The 18,516-nt window shown below is 40.2% G+C and overlaps 1 protein-coding gene across 1 annotated transcript in view; it reads right to left on the bottom strand.

Annotated features, from left to right (window-relative positions):
- Positions 1-462: 462 nt before the first annotated feature.
- RAB18 (RAB18, member RAS oncogene family) overlaps positions 463-18,516 on the bottom strand; it is a 33,186-nt gene continuing 15,132 nt past the window's right edge. Inside the window, exons 3-7 of the mRNA XM_075922561.1 lie at positions 12,511-12,572; positions 7,816-7,888; positions 6,845-6,963; positions 5,768-5,834; positions 463-1,733 (exon numbers count right to left, since the gene is read on the bottom strand). Of these exons, the coding sequence (XP_075778676.1) occupies positions 1,558-1,733; positions 5,768-5,834; positions 6,845-6,963; positions 7,816-7,888; positions 12,511-12,572 (497 nt within the window). The 3' untranslated portion in view covers positions 463-1,557. The remainder of the gene's footprint in view (positions 1,734-5,767; positions 5,835-6,844; positions 6,964-7,815; positions 7,889-12,510; positions 12,573-18,516) is intronic.

Raw genomic sequence — 18,516 nt, 5'->3', positions numbered from 1 at the left:
TAAAGCTTTAATGCAAGACGGAAGTGTATTAAATTGATTACATTTACACATTTAAATGATCCTACGTACATTAATAGTACTCAACATACAATATTTAGTAAAAACCACTAGTATATTTAAGTCTTCAAATTTTGGTAATGTTTTCTACCAAGTGTAAAAGTAGAAAGCAAGGTTTCCAGAGATGAGAGTGTATTTAACCAGAAATAACTCAAGTGACTGCCAAATACAGAATTACTATAATGGAGAGCTGACATCTACACAAAATGCAGTATTAAAAATATTTAACGTATATTTACAAGAAACTGCTTAGTATTTTATTCTAATATGGAGATCAGTTACCTGATTGATTAAGGGTGTGTGAAGGCTTCTCTTTGCTTTAGTGCACCAGAAATAATCCCTCCATAAAAAGTATACTAAAAAATATACAACTGTACAATAGGAAGAGGATAGAAAAAAAATGAACACTGTTGAAAAAATTTATTAGTCTATACAGTAAGTAAACCATTGGCTGTTTACAGTAAACCCAAGTGAAATACTCATTGCAATAGTATTTTCCCCCACACCGAGACCCCAAAGCAGTCTGCCTTCCCCATATTTGGGGTCTGGCAGAAAATTGTGTTTCTTAACAAATAGCCACAGAAAGAGCCATTGTGAGATATAGACCTTCACAGCCGTGAGCTACAGTTGAGATACATATACATTACCAATGTTTAGGAAAAGAGCATCTGTACTTAAGTGTGACAAGCTGATTCACAATGAAAGAATAAGACACTATTCAAATCTTTAGCCAAAAAAGTGAAGACTACAGCAGGACAATAGTGGACAGCATTGTACAGAATGCCATGAATTTAGTACATAAATATGACAGGATTAAAACTCCAGTTAAGCAATCAAGTTATCAACTGAAGTGATGATTTAAAAAAAAAAATCACCTATTGTTTTTGCTCAAATTCTCAAAGGAAATTTTAGAAATCTCTCTTCAAAAGGTTTTCAGATTAACAATAAACTGGCACAGGCCATAATTTATAGACAGCTCTGCTTAATGAAAGAGAATTTGTAACAGACATGGCTGTAAGAATTGTGTAGTCATGCTGTCTGTTATACCAACAAGGACAAGCATTTACCAGTAAAAGATATTACATTTTAGCCTGCATCATTTTTAGAACGTGTGCATATAAAGCGATTCTGTAATTCCAAAAGTATCTAAACAAAAGAAAATCCAAACAAAAAGCAGATAATGCAACAATGTATATTTGTTAGATGGATTTTTTAAGAGTAGTTACATGATGACGGTACAAGGTCATAAAACTTGAGTGCATTTGTTCTTGCACACTATTTTATGCTACATATAAAAAACATGAAGACTGCAAGTTGGGCATGCTTACCATGAAGTTTCTCACCTGGGAAAGCTGCTGAGCATGTTTTCCTACAAATGTTCACTGCCATGATACCAAACAAATATGTGCAAACTGCAAGGTCCCTAAAATAGCAGTTAACGAATTTACAGAAAGGTGACACTATCTGTTTAAATATGCAAGGGAATAAACTTCCCAGAGTTTATAACATAGAGCAGTATCCACCACAAGCTCCTCCTCCATGGCCTTCTTCCTGGTTGGATAACTTTACGCCTCGATTTTGGCTCTCACTTTCCCACAGTCCAGGAGTCTGAATGATTTTTTCAACAAGTTCTTCGAAGGCACACTGTACACCATCACATGTTTTTGCACTTGCCTCTGCAGGGGGGGGGGGGGGGGGAGAGGAGGAGAATGTAAGAGGTCAAGCATGTGTTAATGTACCTTCCAGCATCCTTTCACTTTAACTGGATAGAAACAAAAACTGTTTCCCTACAGTTTTATTAAATAAGGGAAACATGTATCCTACAGTTTTATTAAAAGGGAAAGTAGGCACAGATATACAGAAAGTCCTAGTGTTTAGGACAAGAGGCTGACTTTTACACTCTACAGTCAGATATGAGTTTTGATACACTGTGTGAAAAGTTAGAATAATTACAGTTGGCATGTTTGAATTTAAAGGGTCTATTATACTTTACAGCACTGCCTCATACTGATATGAGGCAAGTTTTTTAATTAGTTAGTGGCACTGAGATAGAAGGATATATGGCCCAGTCAGAATAGCCACAGTCAGTGATATTTCTATTGGACATCAACAAGTTAAATGCAACTTACAGGAGTCTCTTAATATGGGGAAGTGGAACAGAGAACAATATTAGGAACTTAAAACAGCCTTTGATTTCATCATAGCATTTAGGTACTAAGGTGATGGGTGCACTGGAAGCAGACAGCCTGAAGAAAAGAGTGACTGTAGTTGAAGTTAGGCAGTTTCTAGATGCTAATCAGTTTAGAGCTCAATCTATTTCAGTGTATTGACTGTGGCCAGTACCTTGGAGACACTCCATACTGAACAATTCTGGAGTAACGTGCCTATAGGTTAAGTTTCTTCTGAGCCACATGGGATACCAGTTGATTTTTGCATTTCAATAAAAGGAGTTTCTATAGGAAATTAAAATATATCTTTTCGAAATCAATACTCTCAACAACTTAAGATCTTGATTTCTGACAGCCTTTAGCAACAGGTCCTGCATATTTTAAAAACTCAAACGGGAAATTGCTGAACTATTATCTGTGGTTTGTAATCTATCCTTTAAATCGGCTTCTGTACCTAATCACTGGAAGGTAGCTAACGTGACACCAATATTTAAAAAGGACTCTAGAGGTGATCCTGGCAATTACAGACTGGTAAGTCTAACTTCAGTACCAGGCAAATTAGTTGAAACAATAGTAAAGAATAAAATTGTCAGGCACATAGAAGAACATAATTTGTTGGACAAAAGTCAACAGGATTTCTGTAAAGACAAATCATGTCTTACTAATCTATTAGAGTTCTTTGAAGGGGTTAACAAACATGCAGAAAGGGGGGATCCAGTAGATACAGTATACTTAGATTTTCAGAAAGCCTTTGACAAGGTCCCTCACCAAAGGCTCTTGTGTAAATTACATGGTCATGGGATAAGAGGGAAGGTCCTTTCATGGATTGAGAACTGGTTAAAAGACACGAAACAAAGGGTAGGAACAAATGGTAAATTTTCAGAATGGAGAAGGGTAACTAGTGGTGTCCGTCCAGGGTCAGTCCTGGTACCAATCCTGTTCAACTTATTCATAAATGATCTGCAGAAAGGGGTAAGCACTGATGTGGTAAAGTTTGAGGATGATATTAAACTGTTTAAGATAGTCAAGACAGAAGCAAACTGTGAACTTCAAAAACATCTCACCAAACTGAGTGATTGGGCAACAAAATGGCAAATGAAATTTAATGTGGATAATTGTAACGTAATGCACATTGGAAAAAATAACCCCAACAACTATATGTACAGTATGATGGGGGCTAATTTGGCTATGACAAGTCAGGAAAGATCATGGATAATCCTCTGAAAACTTCCACACAGTGTGCAGCAGCAGTCAAAAAGGCAAATAGGATGTGGGGAAATATTAAGAAAGGGATAGAAAATAAGACCCAGTATATCTTACTGCCCCTGTATAAAACTATGGTACGCCCACATCTTGAATACTGTGTACAGATGTGGTCGCCTCACTTCAAAAAAGATATTTTGGCCTTGGAAAGGGTTTAGAAAAGGGCATCTAAAATGATTAGGGGTTTGGAACGGGTCCCATATGAAGAGAGGCTAAAGCAACTGGAATTTTTCAGTTTAGAAAAGAGGAAACTGAAGGGGGATATGATAGAGGTATATAAAATCATGAGTGGTGTGGAAAGGGTGAATAAAGAAAAGTTATTTATTAGTTCCCATAACAGAAGAACTAGAGGACACCAAATGAAATTAATGGGTAGCAGGTTTAAAACTAATAAAAGAAAGTTCTTCTTCACACAGCATGTAGTCAGTCTGTGGAATTCCTTGCCAGAGGAGGCTGTGAAGGCTAGGACTATAATAGAGTTTAAAGATAAGCTAGATAATTTCATGGAGGTTAGGTCCATAAAAGGCCTGGGTATAGAAATGATGTCCCTGGCCTCTGTCTGTCAGAGGCTGGAGATGGATGGCACGTGACATATTGCTTGATCATTGTCTTCGGTCCACCACCTCTGGGGCACTTGGTGCTGGCCACTGTCGGCAGAAAGGCTACTGGGCTAGATGGATCATTGGTCTGACCCAGTACGGCCATTCTTATGTTCTTATTATGTGTTGTATCATGTACGTCTCCATTTTTCAATTTGGTACCTTTCAATTTCATTAAGTGTTCCCTTGTTTGTGTATTGAGGGCAGATTCACATCTGATTTGCCTTCTCCATCCCATGTCCCCTTCAGACAGCCCCATGATTCTACCATGCTTCTAGGATTACAACAGTTTGTGTCCCATTTCCTGTGCTCTATTTCTGCAATATCTTTGGCCTAGTCTACAGTGCCATGGACCATCCATCAAAGTTACCCAAGTTCAGCTATGTGAACAGAATAGCTGAAGTTGACATACTTTGGTCTACTTAACCGCCTCTAATGCTTCTTGTTCTCATGCCTAATTGAAGTCCATGGGAGAGCACTTTGGTCGATTTATCACATCTATATTAGATGTGATAATCGACCCCCTGCTTTATCAACCACTGCTTGTCAGTCCAGCAGGTAGTGTAAACATGCCTTTTGAGTGTGTGGCCTTTTGAGTGTGTGACTAGAGCTCAACACAGTGCACAATCAGATAAAAGCATATCACTCCACCCTTGCTTAATGATTTGATTTTCTGGTCACCTCTGAAGAAGTTATTCCTTTCAATCTGCTACTTTGTATATGTCAATGCTAGCTGGTCTGCCCTGCCCTTATGCTGCCCATACAACTAAGCTTTGCCAGGGCCTCCTGAAGTGCAATAGTTTCTCCAGTCTCTAAGGGTATGTTTACACTTGCACCCTCTTTCGATAGAGGAATGCAAATGAAGACATTCAAAATTGCAAATGAAGCCGGGATTTAAATATCCTGCACTTCATTTGCATAATCGCGTTATGGTGCTATTTTGAAATTGCATTTTGTATTTTGAAATAGCGCTATTTCAAAATGGCTCCATAACACGATTATGCAAATGAAGCGTGGGATATTTAAATCCCAGCTTCATTTGCAATTTCGAATGTCTTCATTTGCATCTCTCTATCGAAAGAGGGTGCAAGTGTAGACATACCCAAATATCTGCAAGTTTGCTAATTAAGGACTCATTCCAATCCATTACTCATTTACAGATCAACGCATTTAAACACAAACTTTAAAAAATATATATATATATTGGTAGCCTATACCTATCTTTTTGATATGCTATGGGCTGGCCAGTTATTTAGAGTGTTCTCTGATTTTGATTGTGCCAGCAATTCAATGTGTTGTTTTTGGCATATCACAGAGGGTGGAATCCTGGCTCCATTCAAGCCAATGGTAGGACTTCCAGGGACTCCAATGAGGCCAGTATTTCAGCTTTAGACTGTGCCTAGTTCACTCATCTGCTGAGAGTCTAAAAATTTGACTAGATACATTTTAAGACCCATCTAAACAAGATGGGAATACCTATTTTGAAGATGATGATGTATACATTAATTTTGTAAAGCACTTAAGCAATATAGTTGAAAGGTACTAGTAGATTATTTAGCTGACAGTATAACAGTATAATTGTAATTTCAGCAATTCTGCAAAAATGGAATCCAGGTTTTTTGTTATATAGTTTCAATTCAAAGTATCACGTAGACTTTACATATATCTTCAAGGGCATACCTATGAACAACATGGAATGTTTTCTTGCAAATTTGAGACCTTCATTCCTGTCAACCACCCGGTTTTCCTGCAAGAAGAAACAGATATTATATACGCTGCATAGGTGATTGGGTAACAAAATGGCAAATGAATTTTAATGTTGATAAATGCAAAGTAACGCACATTGGAAAAAATAATCCCAACTATGCATACAATACGATGGGGACTAATTTAGTTACAACCACTCAGAGATCTTGGCATCATTGTGAATAGTTCTCTGAAAACATCCACCCAAATCTGAAGCGGTAGTCAAAAAAGCAAATAGAATGTTAGGAATCATTTAAAAAGGAATAGCGAATAAGACAGAAAATACATTATTGCCTCTATATAAAACCATGGTAGGCCCACATCTGAATACTGTGTACAGATGTGGTCGCCTCATCTCAAAAAGAGATATATTGGCATTGGAAAATGTTTAGAAAAGGGCAACAAAAATGATTAGCGGTTTCGAACAGGTCCCATACAAAGACAGATTAAAAAGACAGGGACTTCATCTTAGAAAAGGGGAGACGAAGGGAGGATTTGATAGAGGTCTATAAAATTATGACAGGTATGGAGAAACTGAATAGTGAAAAGTTATTTGCTTGTTCATATAACACAAGAACTAGGGATCACCAAATGAAATTAATAGGTAGCAGGTTTAAAACTAATAAAAGAAAGTTCTTCTTCACACAGCATGTAGTCAGTCTGTGGAACTCCATGCCAGAGGATGTTGTGAAGACCAGGACTTTAACAGGGTTCAGAAAAGAACTAGATAAATTCACGGAGGTTAGGTCCATCAATCCTTATTAGTCACAATGGTTAGGAATGGTGTCCCTAGCCTCTGTCCGTCAGGGCTGGAAATGGATGACAGGAGAGGGATCACTTAATGCTTACCTGTTCTGTTGACTCCCTCTGGGGTACCTGGCATTGGCCACGGTCAGAAAACAGGATACTGGGCAAGACAGATCTTTAGTCTGACCCAGTATGGCAATTTTTATATCTTGTGATAGACACATAAATATAAGCCATTGAAGGTAATTTTTCAAATCTGCTTACCTTATCAATCTTGTTTCCAACTAACATTTTAACTATGTCATTCCTTGTACAGTATGTCTCCAATTCATTTAGCCAATTGTCCAGTTTGACAAAGGTGTCTCTTCTTGTGACATCATAAACTGAAAAATATCATCAATGGTCACTGACCTGATTTAGCATGTTATTTTGAAGAAGTTTCCAAATAATTTAGTAGTTGCAATAAATTCTCAGATATTCAAAATCAGATTTTTTTTTAAGAGAGATATCTGTCTATATAATCAACCTGACTCAAGTTATTGCATATATAGTAGTACACAAGTGAGGCTTACTGAGAACCCACTTAGAGCCAAAGTGATTGTAGCCTTAAATACAAAGCACCAAAATTATTTTTGCCCCTGGATGTCTCATCTACCACTCAACTCTAGCAGTAGTTAAACAGGCGGAGTGCCAAGTGTCTAGTTAGGAGCCTTCCAATACACAGTAGGCAAATACTCAAAATCAAAACAGTTAAATTCAGTGTGCAGATGCCAGAAGTAGGGTTTTTTTGCCAGTTGTCCTTTCCTTCTATTTGATGCATAGGCATCTCAATATAAACCCTAATCTTTTATCACACTGGGGATGTGATTTAAAAAAAAAAACCAACAAAAAAACACCACTCAGTGGCACTGTTGGTCCTCATTAGGAGGGAAGTGTGTATTTTTAGGTATCTTTTAATATGTGCCATCAGAGTTTTACATGGGGTAATTAAAACACAATATTTTACACATCCCTAGTCAGGACTGTGTAAACAAGCAGCGATTGATTTCTACAAGAAAGATGACAGAAAGATGCTCAAGCCATTTAAAACTGGGAGCATACTTATAACTAGAGACCAAGAATTTCAGTATTAAACAGCCAAATGCACCCAAAGAATTAGTTTGTCCTTAATTTATTTGTAAGACTAGGGAAAAAAATCTAAGGTTTTAAAATGGCACATTGAGTAGCACACTTACCTAGGATAACGCCTTGTGCTCCTCTATAGTAGCTGGGTGTTAATGTTCTGAACCGCTCCTGACCTGCAGTATCCTAAAAATATTCAGAACATTTTCCATTACTGTATTTGCACAAAATAATCTACTCTATGTGCTACTGAAAATACAGCACCTGCAAGATCGAATGAACACACACACACAAAATATCAAGGAATATTGTATCACTAAATAAATCAAGTTTACTTAACTTTAGATGATATACAATTTAAGATTAGATGCAGAGTTAATACACTTTTGCTTTAAAAAGTGGGTTTTTAAAGTCTAAGCATTTAAGTAAAATAAGTCACACTGATGAGATTTATTTATATACATAAAGTATCAGTGATTGTGTATGTGTACACACACACACACACACAATATCACTCACATTTACACTGAGACTTCTGCTGCTTTACAGCTAGTGCAGATGCCAGTGCAACAGTTTCACTTGTTTTTAAGAGAACACTTTAGGTTTGCAAAACACAGCAAAGTCTCATGATAAGACAAGATGCACAGTTTTTCACTGCCCAGTATTTAGAATTGGCTTCAAACCACAGAAAACATGTTTAATCATGAATTACAGCAAACCAAGCTTCAGCATAAGTACCAAAAAACTGATCATGTTCCTTAAATTGAAGTAGCTCATGAAATCAAATGGGTCTGTAGAGACCAAGTACCAAAATGCTGACTACATATGTTTTGCTGTAGATCCTTGAAAGTACAGTGAACTATACAAGCACCCCAGATCACAACAGTATGCATGCATGCAAAGACAGAGAAGCTCATTCATGTAAACTGTCAGTTTAGAAGCAAATTGCTTACAAATAAAAAGTAAATGAAACTTAAGGAAGGCACATAATCCACCTCCAAAAGACCAGACATAAGATAACAGCAACATTTATCATTCTGGTACAAAATTCACTCCACCACCATAGATCCTAAATATTCAGGCTCCATATGAGTGAACAAGAACATAAGAACAGCCGTACTGGGTCAGACCAATGGTCCATCAAGCCCAGTATCCTGTCTGCCGACAGTGGCCAACACCAAGCGCCCCAGAGAGGGTGGACCGAAGACAATCATCAAGTGATTGGTCTCCTGCCATCCCTCTCCAGGCTCTGACAAACACAGGCCAAGGACACCATTTTATCCCCTGGCTAATAGCCTTGTATGGACCTAACCTCCATGAAATTATCTAGCTTCTCTTTAAACTCTATTACAAGTCCTAGCCTTCACAGCCTCCTCTGGCAAGGAGTTCCACAGGTTGAATACACACTGTGTGAAGAAGAACTTTCTTTTATTAGTTTCAAACCTGCTACCCATTAATTTCAATTGGTGTCCTTTAGTTCTTCTATTTAGGGAACTAATAACTTTTCTTTATTCATCCTCTCCACACCACTCATGATTTTATATACCTCTATCATATCCCCCTTCAGTCTCCTCTTTTCTAAACTGAAAAGTCCCAGTCGCTTTAACCTCTCCTCATATGGGACCCATTCCAAACCCCTAATCATTTTAGTTGCCCTTTTCTGAATCCTTTCCAAGGTCAAAATATCTTTGAGGTGAGACCACATCTGTACACAGTATTCAAGATGTGGGCATACCATAGTTTTATACAGGGGCAGTAAGATATTCTGGGTCTTATTTGCTATCCATTTCTTAATAATTCCTAGCATCCTATTTGCCTTTTTGACCGTCGCTGCACACTGTGTGGAAGTTTTCAGAGAACTGTCCACGATAACTTCAAGATCTCTTTCCTGATTTGTCGTAGCCAAATTAGCCCCCCATCATACTGTACATATAGTTGGGGTTATTTTTCCCAATGAGCATTACTTTACACTTATCCACATTAAATTTCGTTTGCCATTTTGTTGCCCAATCACTCGGTTTGGTGAGATCTTCTTGGAGTCCCTCGCAGTCTGCTTCTGTCTTGACTATCCTAAACAGTTTTGTATCATCTGCAAACTTGACTACCTCACTGCTTACCCCTTTCTCCAGATCATTTATGAATAAGTTGAGCAGGATTGGTCCTAGGGCTGACCCTTGGGGGACACCACTAGTTACCCCTCTCCATTCTGAAAATTTACTATTTATTTCTACCCTTTGTTTCTTGTCTTTTAACCAGTTCTCAATCCATGAAAGGACCTTCCCTCTTATCCCATGACCATGTAATTTACACAAGAGCCTTTGGTGAGGGACCTTGTCAAAGGCTTCATGAAAATCTAAGTATACTATATCTACTGGATCCCCCTTGTCCGCATGTTTGTTAACCCCTTCAAAGAACTCCAATAGATTAGTAAAACAGGATTTCCCTTTACAGAAACCATGGTGACTTTTGTCCAAATTATGTTCTTCTACATGCTTCACAATTTCATTCTTTACTATTGTTTTGACTAAGTTGCCCGGTACTGAAGTTAGACTTACTGGTCTAATTGCTAGGATCACCTCTAGAGCCCTTTTTAAATATTGGTGTCACGTTGGCTACCTTCCAGTCATTAGGTACGGAAGCCGATTTAAGGTGATAGGTTACAATCCACAGATAATAGCTCAATTTCCCATTTGAGTTCTTTTAGAATCCTTGGATGAATGCCATCCGGTCCCGGAGATTTGTTAACATTAAGTTTTTCTATTTGTTCCAAAACCTCCTCTAATGACACTTCAATCCGGGACAGTTCCTCAGATTCATCACCCACAAAGGACAGTGAAGATTTGGGTATCTCCCCAAAGTGCAGAACAGCTTGGTGAAGAGAAGTCTATTACCCGCCCCCCATCCGCTACTTCCGGTCACAAACGAGAGCCAGAACATAGGATTCCTTTGCAAACCCCTCTCACCAGTTCACACTCAGAGCACGTCTAGACTATGTTTTAATTTTGAAAGAGGAAACAAGTTTTCGGAAACAAGCCACATCCAGACTACTTTCACTTTCGAAAGATTCTCTTTCAAAAATGCGATCGGAAGAAGAAATTAAAATGTAGTTTAGACGTGCCCCTAGGGACTAGTTATCCATTGTACAGGCTGCAATAGTACTGCTCCTTCAGGTCACTTGAACCACAGAAATGAAGAACTATGGCCTCTCCAGTAGCTAGTTTTCCTACCAGATACCACTGAGATCTTATCACCACATGTAGATATACAGAAAGCAGTCATCTTCCTAGCACTTGATTAACATGTTTTATGCTACTTCCCTGAGTTTAGCATGGACCATGAGTGGCTACAGTGGTGAAGGGGAAAGCCAACTGTTTTATAACTCAGGTTTGTGTTTTTGAGATGCAGGGAATAAGATGAACAGAAGTTATTTTTCTCTTTGAAAAAAGGATGGATTAATTCACCCTGTCTCTTCAGGAAAAAGTATGCAGGTATTCTATGTGGCTCATTTTCTTCCTCCCAGGAAAGAGTTCTGTTGCTCTGTGACTCCTACCACAGAGGGGAAATGTTCCAGTGGTTTCTATGCCTTCTCATAGGTTTATGAGGCCCTCACAAGGCTGTGTCCATTTTCTCTGCCATCAGACCCACTCTGCTTTGCTTGAGTGACAATATGCTTCTATATCTGACTGTCAATGCCTAGCTAAAGGCCTACAATTTGGTACTTGAGGTATGAAGCACTCTTGATGTCGCAAGGGAATTACCCCAAATCTGTATTTTGCTCCCTTCTGTACTCAGCTTTTTCCCCTTAGACAGATCAGACATGAGCAGAATTTCTCCACTCTGCTCAGCAGCGAGAGTTCCAAGCAGCCAGCCATCACACAGCAATTGGCAGACCTGGAATTCCAGCACTTGTTCCATTGCATAAGGTGGATTCTGTGACCATGGGAACATGATCCTTGCATACAGATTAGAAAGCAAATATATCATTAAGAGTTATTTTCTCTCCCTCAATTTCCATAGTTCGCTTGAGGTTTTCCATCAACAGTCAAGGTCATCACAAGCACTTAAACTGAGTTATGCAGGATATGGAGCTCCCAGATCTATTTTAACTACTATGAATCAATCCTGAACTCATACCTTAGCAGGCAAACATATTTTAGTTTACCTGGGTTTTTCCTCGTGTGTGTCACTTTATTTTACATTAGTATCTTAAATGTAACTTTAAACAAGCACAACTGTGACAATTCTCAAGTTTTGTAATTTATGCAATACTTGTTTTCCATACAAATACTAAGTCTTAGTTGAGAAGATTTTTCTTTTAGGATTGTAAATATTGAGACGCTTTATACCTAATTTAATATACTTAGGTTATAAAGCTCAAAGTCTATCATCTCTGATACCGTCTACTCAAGTAGACGTTTGTAAGATGCACAGGTAATATTTATCTGTACTCAAATTAAGGACATTTTCTTCTAATCTAACTCCATATTCTCCCATATACTTGTTGGCTTTTAAATTTTGTTTTTGATAACAGTAAAGTCTCTTCCCATAAACGAATTCTACAGAAGAATCCCATCTGCTACTTTCAGATACCAGAGCTAATATGGTAACTGTCACCTAACCTGAAAAGGGAAAATAAAAATATTACTGATAGAATTAACAACCCTATAAAAAAACTGCACTACTAACACTAACAAAGTTTGTTAATATGGCAAATCCTTTCAACTGCATATTTCCACAAAACCCACCACCACTAGTACAAAGGAATAAACTATGCCAAGCTCAGGTATTTTATTATATTCAGGACTTACCCATATTGCCAGCTTGGCTTTATTTCCATCAACTGAAATCGTTTTTACCTTGAAGTCAACACCTGGAAAAGTAAAAAGACTTTAATTCTACTTCAAACATGTGCTAGGATTAATTTTGTCACATGGAAAGACAATGAAAGACTCAAGTCAGTCAGAACTGAAGCTGTGCTTTGACAGTAGCAGGTGCAGTGGTCTAGTTTAATCAGTTACTCATTGCATCCCACCTCCTTACTTCTTCCACTTTCTCTCTATGGTACTACACCAGACTTTGAAGTTAGGGCTTAGAAAAGTCTTCAGGTAACATTGGGCAATGAGCCAATGGGTAGATCAAGGAAGTGAAGCAGGTACTAATCTTTCCTTCCTGAAGTGTAGCATTCCTGATTATGCTGTGAAGTTAACTGTTTAAAAGAAATCCAAATTCTGGCTCTCCTTTTCATACTTTGCTACCTTCTAGGTTACAATTTCTATCCTTTCATTCCATTGTTTCTCAGTGTGTACTGGTTATACCAGAAGCTATGGACTTGATGCCATATTATGCAGGAGATCAGACTAGATGGTCACAATAGTTCCTCCAACACCAAACTAACAGTTCAAGGCTACTCAGGCCAGGTCTACACAGGCAGGGAAAAATTGATGCAAGATATGCAAATTCAGCTACATGAATTGCGTAACTGGAGTCAGAGTACTTGCATCAATTTTCTGAGGAGGCCCACAGTGGGAGAGCGACAGGAGAAACTCTCCCTGCAACTTCTCGCAACAGTGAGGAGTACCACAGTCGAAGGGAGTGTCCTAGCATTTGATTTAGCAGGTCTTTACTAGACCCACTAAACTTTACCCACCTCTGGCTAGAAGACTGGATCAGTTCCTGGTAGATGAAGATCTGGACTTAAGTACCAATGATTTGTCACCTACAGACTAGATTAAGAGTGTTCTACATAGAATTACAGCCATACCTTTCAGTAGCTTTAGCACGGGATGTATCTTATGAACGGAGTCCTGAACGGATAAACAATTTTGTAGTTGCATCTATATCCACAAATATGAGTTGCACATATAAAATGGATATCTGCAAAATTCGCAAGGTTCTAGATACGAAATTTGCATCCACATTTGTGTCTGCAAAAATGAGCTGCAGAAATCTGCATCCACATCTGCAGATGTAGATACCCACAGATATAAATTGGATATTGGTGGATTTGCAGTATTTCCCATAGGAAGCATATACATTAGCATCTCCAGAGACACAAGTTTGAATGAAGTTAAAAAAAACAACCATACAACTGAAAATACCTTGAAGTCACAAATGACAGCCTGGTTACCTGGCACACTGTAACAACAGTGTTTCAAGTGAAAGCAATGGCGTCACTACAGCTCGAGTCCCTTCGCAAAACTGTGAGAGTCTTCTACCTAGGAACTCTCTCCATACTTTGGTGCTCCTCAGCTTGGATTTATTAATTTTCAAAGCACAATGCAGTGTGGTACCTAGATTGTATAGCAATAACCTATCTAGATCGTGATGTAGAGTGTATGACTATAGAATGCAGGTCTTCCATACATTTGGCCCAGTTATTGCAATGGAATCAATGAGCCATTGGAGATTAAATAGGCTCTTTAACATTTTGGCATTAAAACTCCTTATAAATAAACTAGACCTTAATATACTTAGTTATAAATGTTTAAATTGAGATTCTTAATCTATAACTGACAGTGTTTTATAAAAGTACCACAGAATGTTTTATTGAGATTGGTTTAGCACACAATTACTGTTGAATGTACAGGCTTCAGAGCCAGAAATTCTAATCAATGTATTTCCAAATACAAGTCAATGGCAAATGTGCCATAAGTAGTTAAAAAAGGAACTTGCCATGCTTACGATTTAGAATAAGCCTAAATAACTGACGGCCCTGTAAATTTCCAACTTTCAATGTAAAAAAAAAAGTTGGCTCTTAAAACTAATATCAAAGTGTATTACCTCTGCTAAGAGCCATACAGCCCTAATGAAGGGCTAACAAGTATACATTTTTAAAAAGATATTTGGAAAGCCTAATATACTTAAAGCTATAACGATGTTTTTACATGCTCAAGACCACCTAAAAAAGCCAAGCCACTTTGGCTGAAAAATTTCTCTCTCTCAGCCCAACTATAAATTTCAGAAAGTGAGAGTAGTTTGGCTATACTACAACAAAAAGTTTAGTTGAACTCTGAGATAAGGGCATCTTGCTCACATTCCACAAAACAGGTCCAAGCTTTAGTTCCTGCAGACAGTCATGCAATTTCAATTGTAGATGAAAGTGCATCTTTGACATTCAGTCCACATCATCATGGACTCCTCCTGAGTGTCGAAATGACAGATTGTGGAAAAACAGCATCGCTTTCCCTGTAACCTCAGCCATGCAGAACACAATGCCATCCACAGCCTCAAACAATTCTGACATCATAATCAAAGAGGCTAACAAAGGAGGTGCTGTTATCATCATGAATAGGTCAGACTACCAAAAGGAGGCTGCCAGACAACTCTCCAATACCAGACAACTCTCTACAGGCCACTTTCCTCAGATCCCACTGCAGAATACACTAAGAAACTGCACTGTCTGCTCAAGACATTCCCTACCTAAGCACAGGAACAAATCTACACAGACACACCCCTAGAGCCCCCATCAGGATTATTCTATCTACTACCCAAGACCCATAAACCTGGAAATCCTGGATGCCCCATCATCTCAGGCATTGGCACTCTCACTGCAGGACTTTCTGGATATGTGGAAACTACTCAGACCCAATGCCAACAGCACCCCTAGCTATCTCCAAGATACCACGGACTTCCTGAGAAAGCTACAATGCATTGGTGATCTCCCAGAAAACAGTATCCTAGCCACCACGGATGTGGAGGCTCTCTACACCAACATTCCACACACAGATGGAATACAAGCGGTCAGGAACAGCATCCCTGATGATGCCATGGCACAACTGGAGGCCAAGCTCTGTGACTTTATCCTCACACACAACTATTTCAGATTTGGGGACAATTTATAACTCCAAACCAGTGGCACAGTTATGGGAACCCGCATGACCCCACAATATGCCAACATTTTTACGGCTGACCTGGAACAACGCTTCGTTAGCTCTCGTCCACTAACGCCCCTCCTCTACTTATGCTACATTGATTACATCATCTGGACCCACGGGAAGGAGTGTCTGGAAGAATTTCACCATGATTTCAACAATTTCCACCCCACCATCAACCTCAGCCTGGACCAGTCTACACAAGAGATCCACTTCCTGGACACTACAGTGCAAATAAGTGATGGTCACCTAAACACCACAGTATACAGAAAACCTACGTACCACTATGCCTACCTACATGCCTCTAGTTTCCATCCCGGACACACTACATGATCCATCATTTACAGCCAAGCACTAAGGTACAACCGCATTTGCTCTAACCCTTCAGACAGAGAAACACCTACAAGATCTACACCAAGCATTCTTGAAACTACAATACCCACAGAGCCAGATATATACCCAGAAGCCTCCTGCTACAAGACAGGCCCAACAAAGTAAACAGAACACCACTGGCCATCACCTACAGTCCCCAGCTAAAACCTCTCCAACGCATCATCATCACAGACCTTGGAAGGTAGGCCAGTCCTCGCCCACAGACAACCCACCAACCTGAAGTAAATTCTCACCAGCAACTATACAGCACACCACAGTAACTCTAACCCTGGAACCAATCCCTGCAATAAACCTCGGTGCCAACTCTGCCCACATATCTACACCAGCGACACCATCACAGGACCTAACCACATCAGCCACACCATTACACGCTCATTCACCTGCACATCTACCTATGTAATATATGCAATCATGTGTCAGCAATGCCCTTCTGCCATATACATCAGCCAAAAAGGACAGTCCCTACGTAAAAGAATAAACTGACACAAATCAGATATCAGGAATTGCAATACAGGCAGTCCCCGACTTACGCGGATCCGACTTATGTCGGATCCGCACTTACGAACGGGGCTCTCTCGCCCCGGAGGTCGAGGTAGCGGATTGCTACCTGCGAGCTCCGGGACGAGAAAGCCCCATTCGTAAGCTGCTCCCGGTGCCCCTGGTCTGCTGGAGACCGTCTCCAGCAGACCAGGGGCACCGGGCGGGTTCCCGCGCTTCTGAGGCTTTGCCAGAGCAAAGCCTCAGAAGCGCGGGAACCTGCCCGCTGCTGCCGCTTCAGTCACGGTGCCTGTGGTCTGCTGGGGACCGTCCCCAGCAGACCACAGGCACCGGGACTGAAGCCGCAGCCGCGGGGGGGTCCCGCGCCTCTGAGGCTTTGCCAGAGCAAAGCCTCAGAGGCGCGGCACCCCGCTGCAGCTGTGGCTCTGCTCCCCGTGTCCCTGGTCTGCTGGGGAGGGGGGGGGCGCGGCTAGTGTGCCCTCCCCCCCCCCCAGCAGACCAGGCTTTTGTTTTGGACCCTGGAGCAGAGCAGCTGGGGCACTGCCGATTGGTCCTGCAGCGCTGCTCTGGGCACTACTGGACCAACCCGGCAGCACCCCAGCTGCTCTGCCCCAGGTCCTGATTCAGCCGCTGCTGGTCAGTTTCAGCAGTGGCTGAATCAGGATGCCTGGGGCAGAGCAGCTGGGGTGCTGCTGGGTTGGTCCAGTAGCCCGAGGAGCAACCCAGCAGCACCCCAGCTGCTCTGCCCCAGGCGTCCCCAAGTCAGCCGCTGCTGAAACTGACCAGCGCTGACTACAGTTGCTCTGCCCCAGGCTTTCTGGAATCAGCCGCTGATCAGTTTCAGCAGGAGCTGACTTGGGGAAGCTTGGGGTTCTTAAGTTGAATCTGTATGTAAGTCAGAACTGGCGGTCAGTTTCAGCAGCGGCTGAATCTGGACGCCAGTTCCGACTTACATACAGATTCAACTTAAGAACAAACCTACAGTCGCTATCTTGTATGTAACCCGGGGACTGCCTGTACACAAAAACCTGTAGGAGAACACTTCAATCTCTCTGGACACATAGTAGCAGATTTAAAAGTAGCCATCCTGCAACAACAACAAAATTTCAAGAACAGACTTCAAAGAGAAACTATAGAGCTACAATTCATCTGCAAATTTGATACCATCAGTTTAGGATTAAACAAAGACTGTGAATGGCTAGCCAATTACAAAAGCAGTTTCTCCTCTCTTGGTGTTCACACCTCCACATCAGCTGCTAGAAGTGGGCCTCAAGATCTACACCAAGCATTCTTGAAACTACAAGAATTGTAGACTGAATTGACTTCGTTATCTCTAGCCTTACTCTTGACTGGAACTGGAACTCTTCTCTTATGCTTGTATATTTATACCTGCCTCTGAAATTTCCACTACATGCATCTGACGAAGTGGGTCTTTGCCCATGAAAGCTTATGCTCCAATAAATCTGTTAGTCTGTAAGGTGCCACAGGACTACTCGTTCTTGCAGATTCAGACTAACATGGCTACCCCTCTGATACTTGCCACATTATCCATTACTCCTAACTGAAGCAAAAATCTTTCTTCTGAACAATATGAGCCTATCAAGATATACAAAATCTTCAATTTAAAATTGATGGGGTTATTTAAAAATGTAAATTTAGTGTTATATGTACTACTAACACAGGGGTTGGCAACCTTTTCAAACTAAAGAGCCAAACAACATCAAAATTCAGAACAAGTGATCAACAAAGAGCCATATAAGAATGCCCATTTGCATGGCTGAAAATATATAACTTAGTATTATTGATAATTGACATATGACATTGCATAAATGAAACATTATACTCTCAGACTTTATTTAATGGGACTTCTGCTGCTGCATCTTTTCTGCATTTCTTTGATATTTACAATGACACTAGTTAAATCCAGCTTCATGCATGCATTCAGGCTGTCCTCTGTCAATCTTATGGCAGGGGGTTGGGTATGTGGGGGTGCAGGAGTCAGGATTGGAGTGCATGAGAGGCTCGGGGCAGGGTATTTGGGAATGCAGGAGT

Source organism: Pelodiscus sinensis, chromosome 2 (genome assembly GCF_049634645.1).
Source record: "Pelodiscus sinensis isolate JC-2024 chromosome 2, ASM4963464v1, whole genome shotgun sequence".
Classification (NCBI taxonomy): domain Eukaryota; kingdom Metazoa; phylum Chordata; order Testudines; family Trionychidae; genus Pelodiscus; species Pelodiscus sinensis.
Note: the sequence above shows the minus strand (reverse complement) of the source record. Positions and strands in the feature narration are given on the sequence as shown.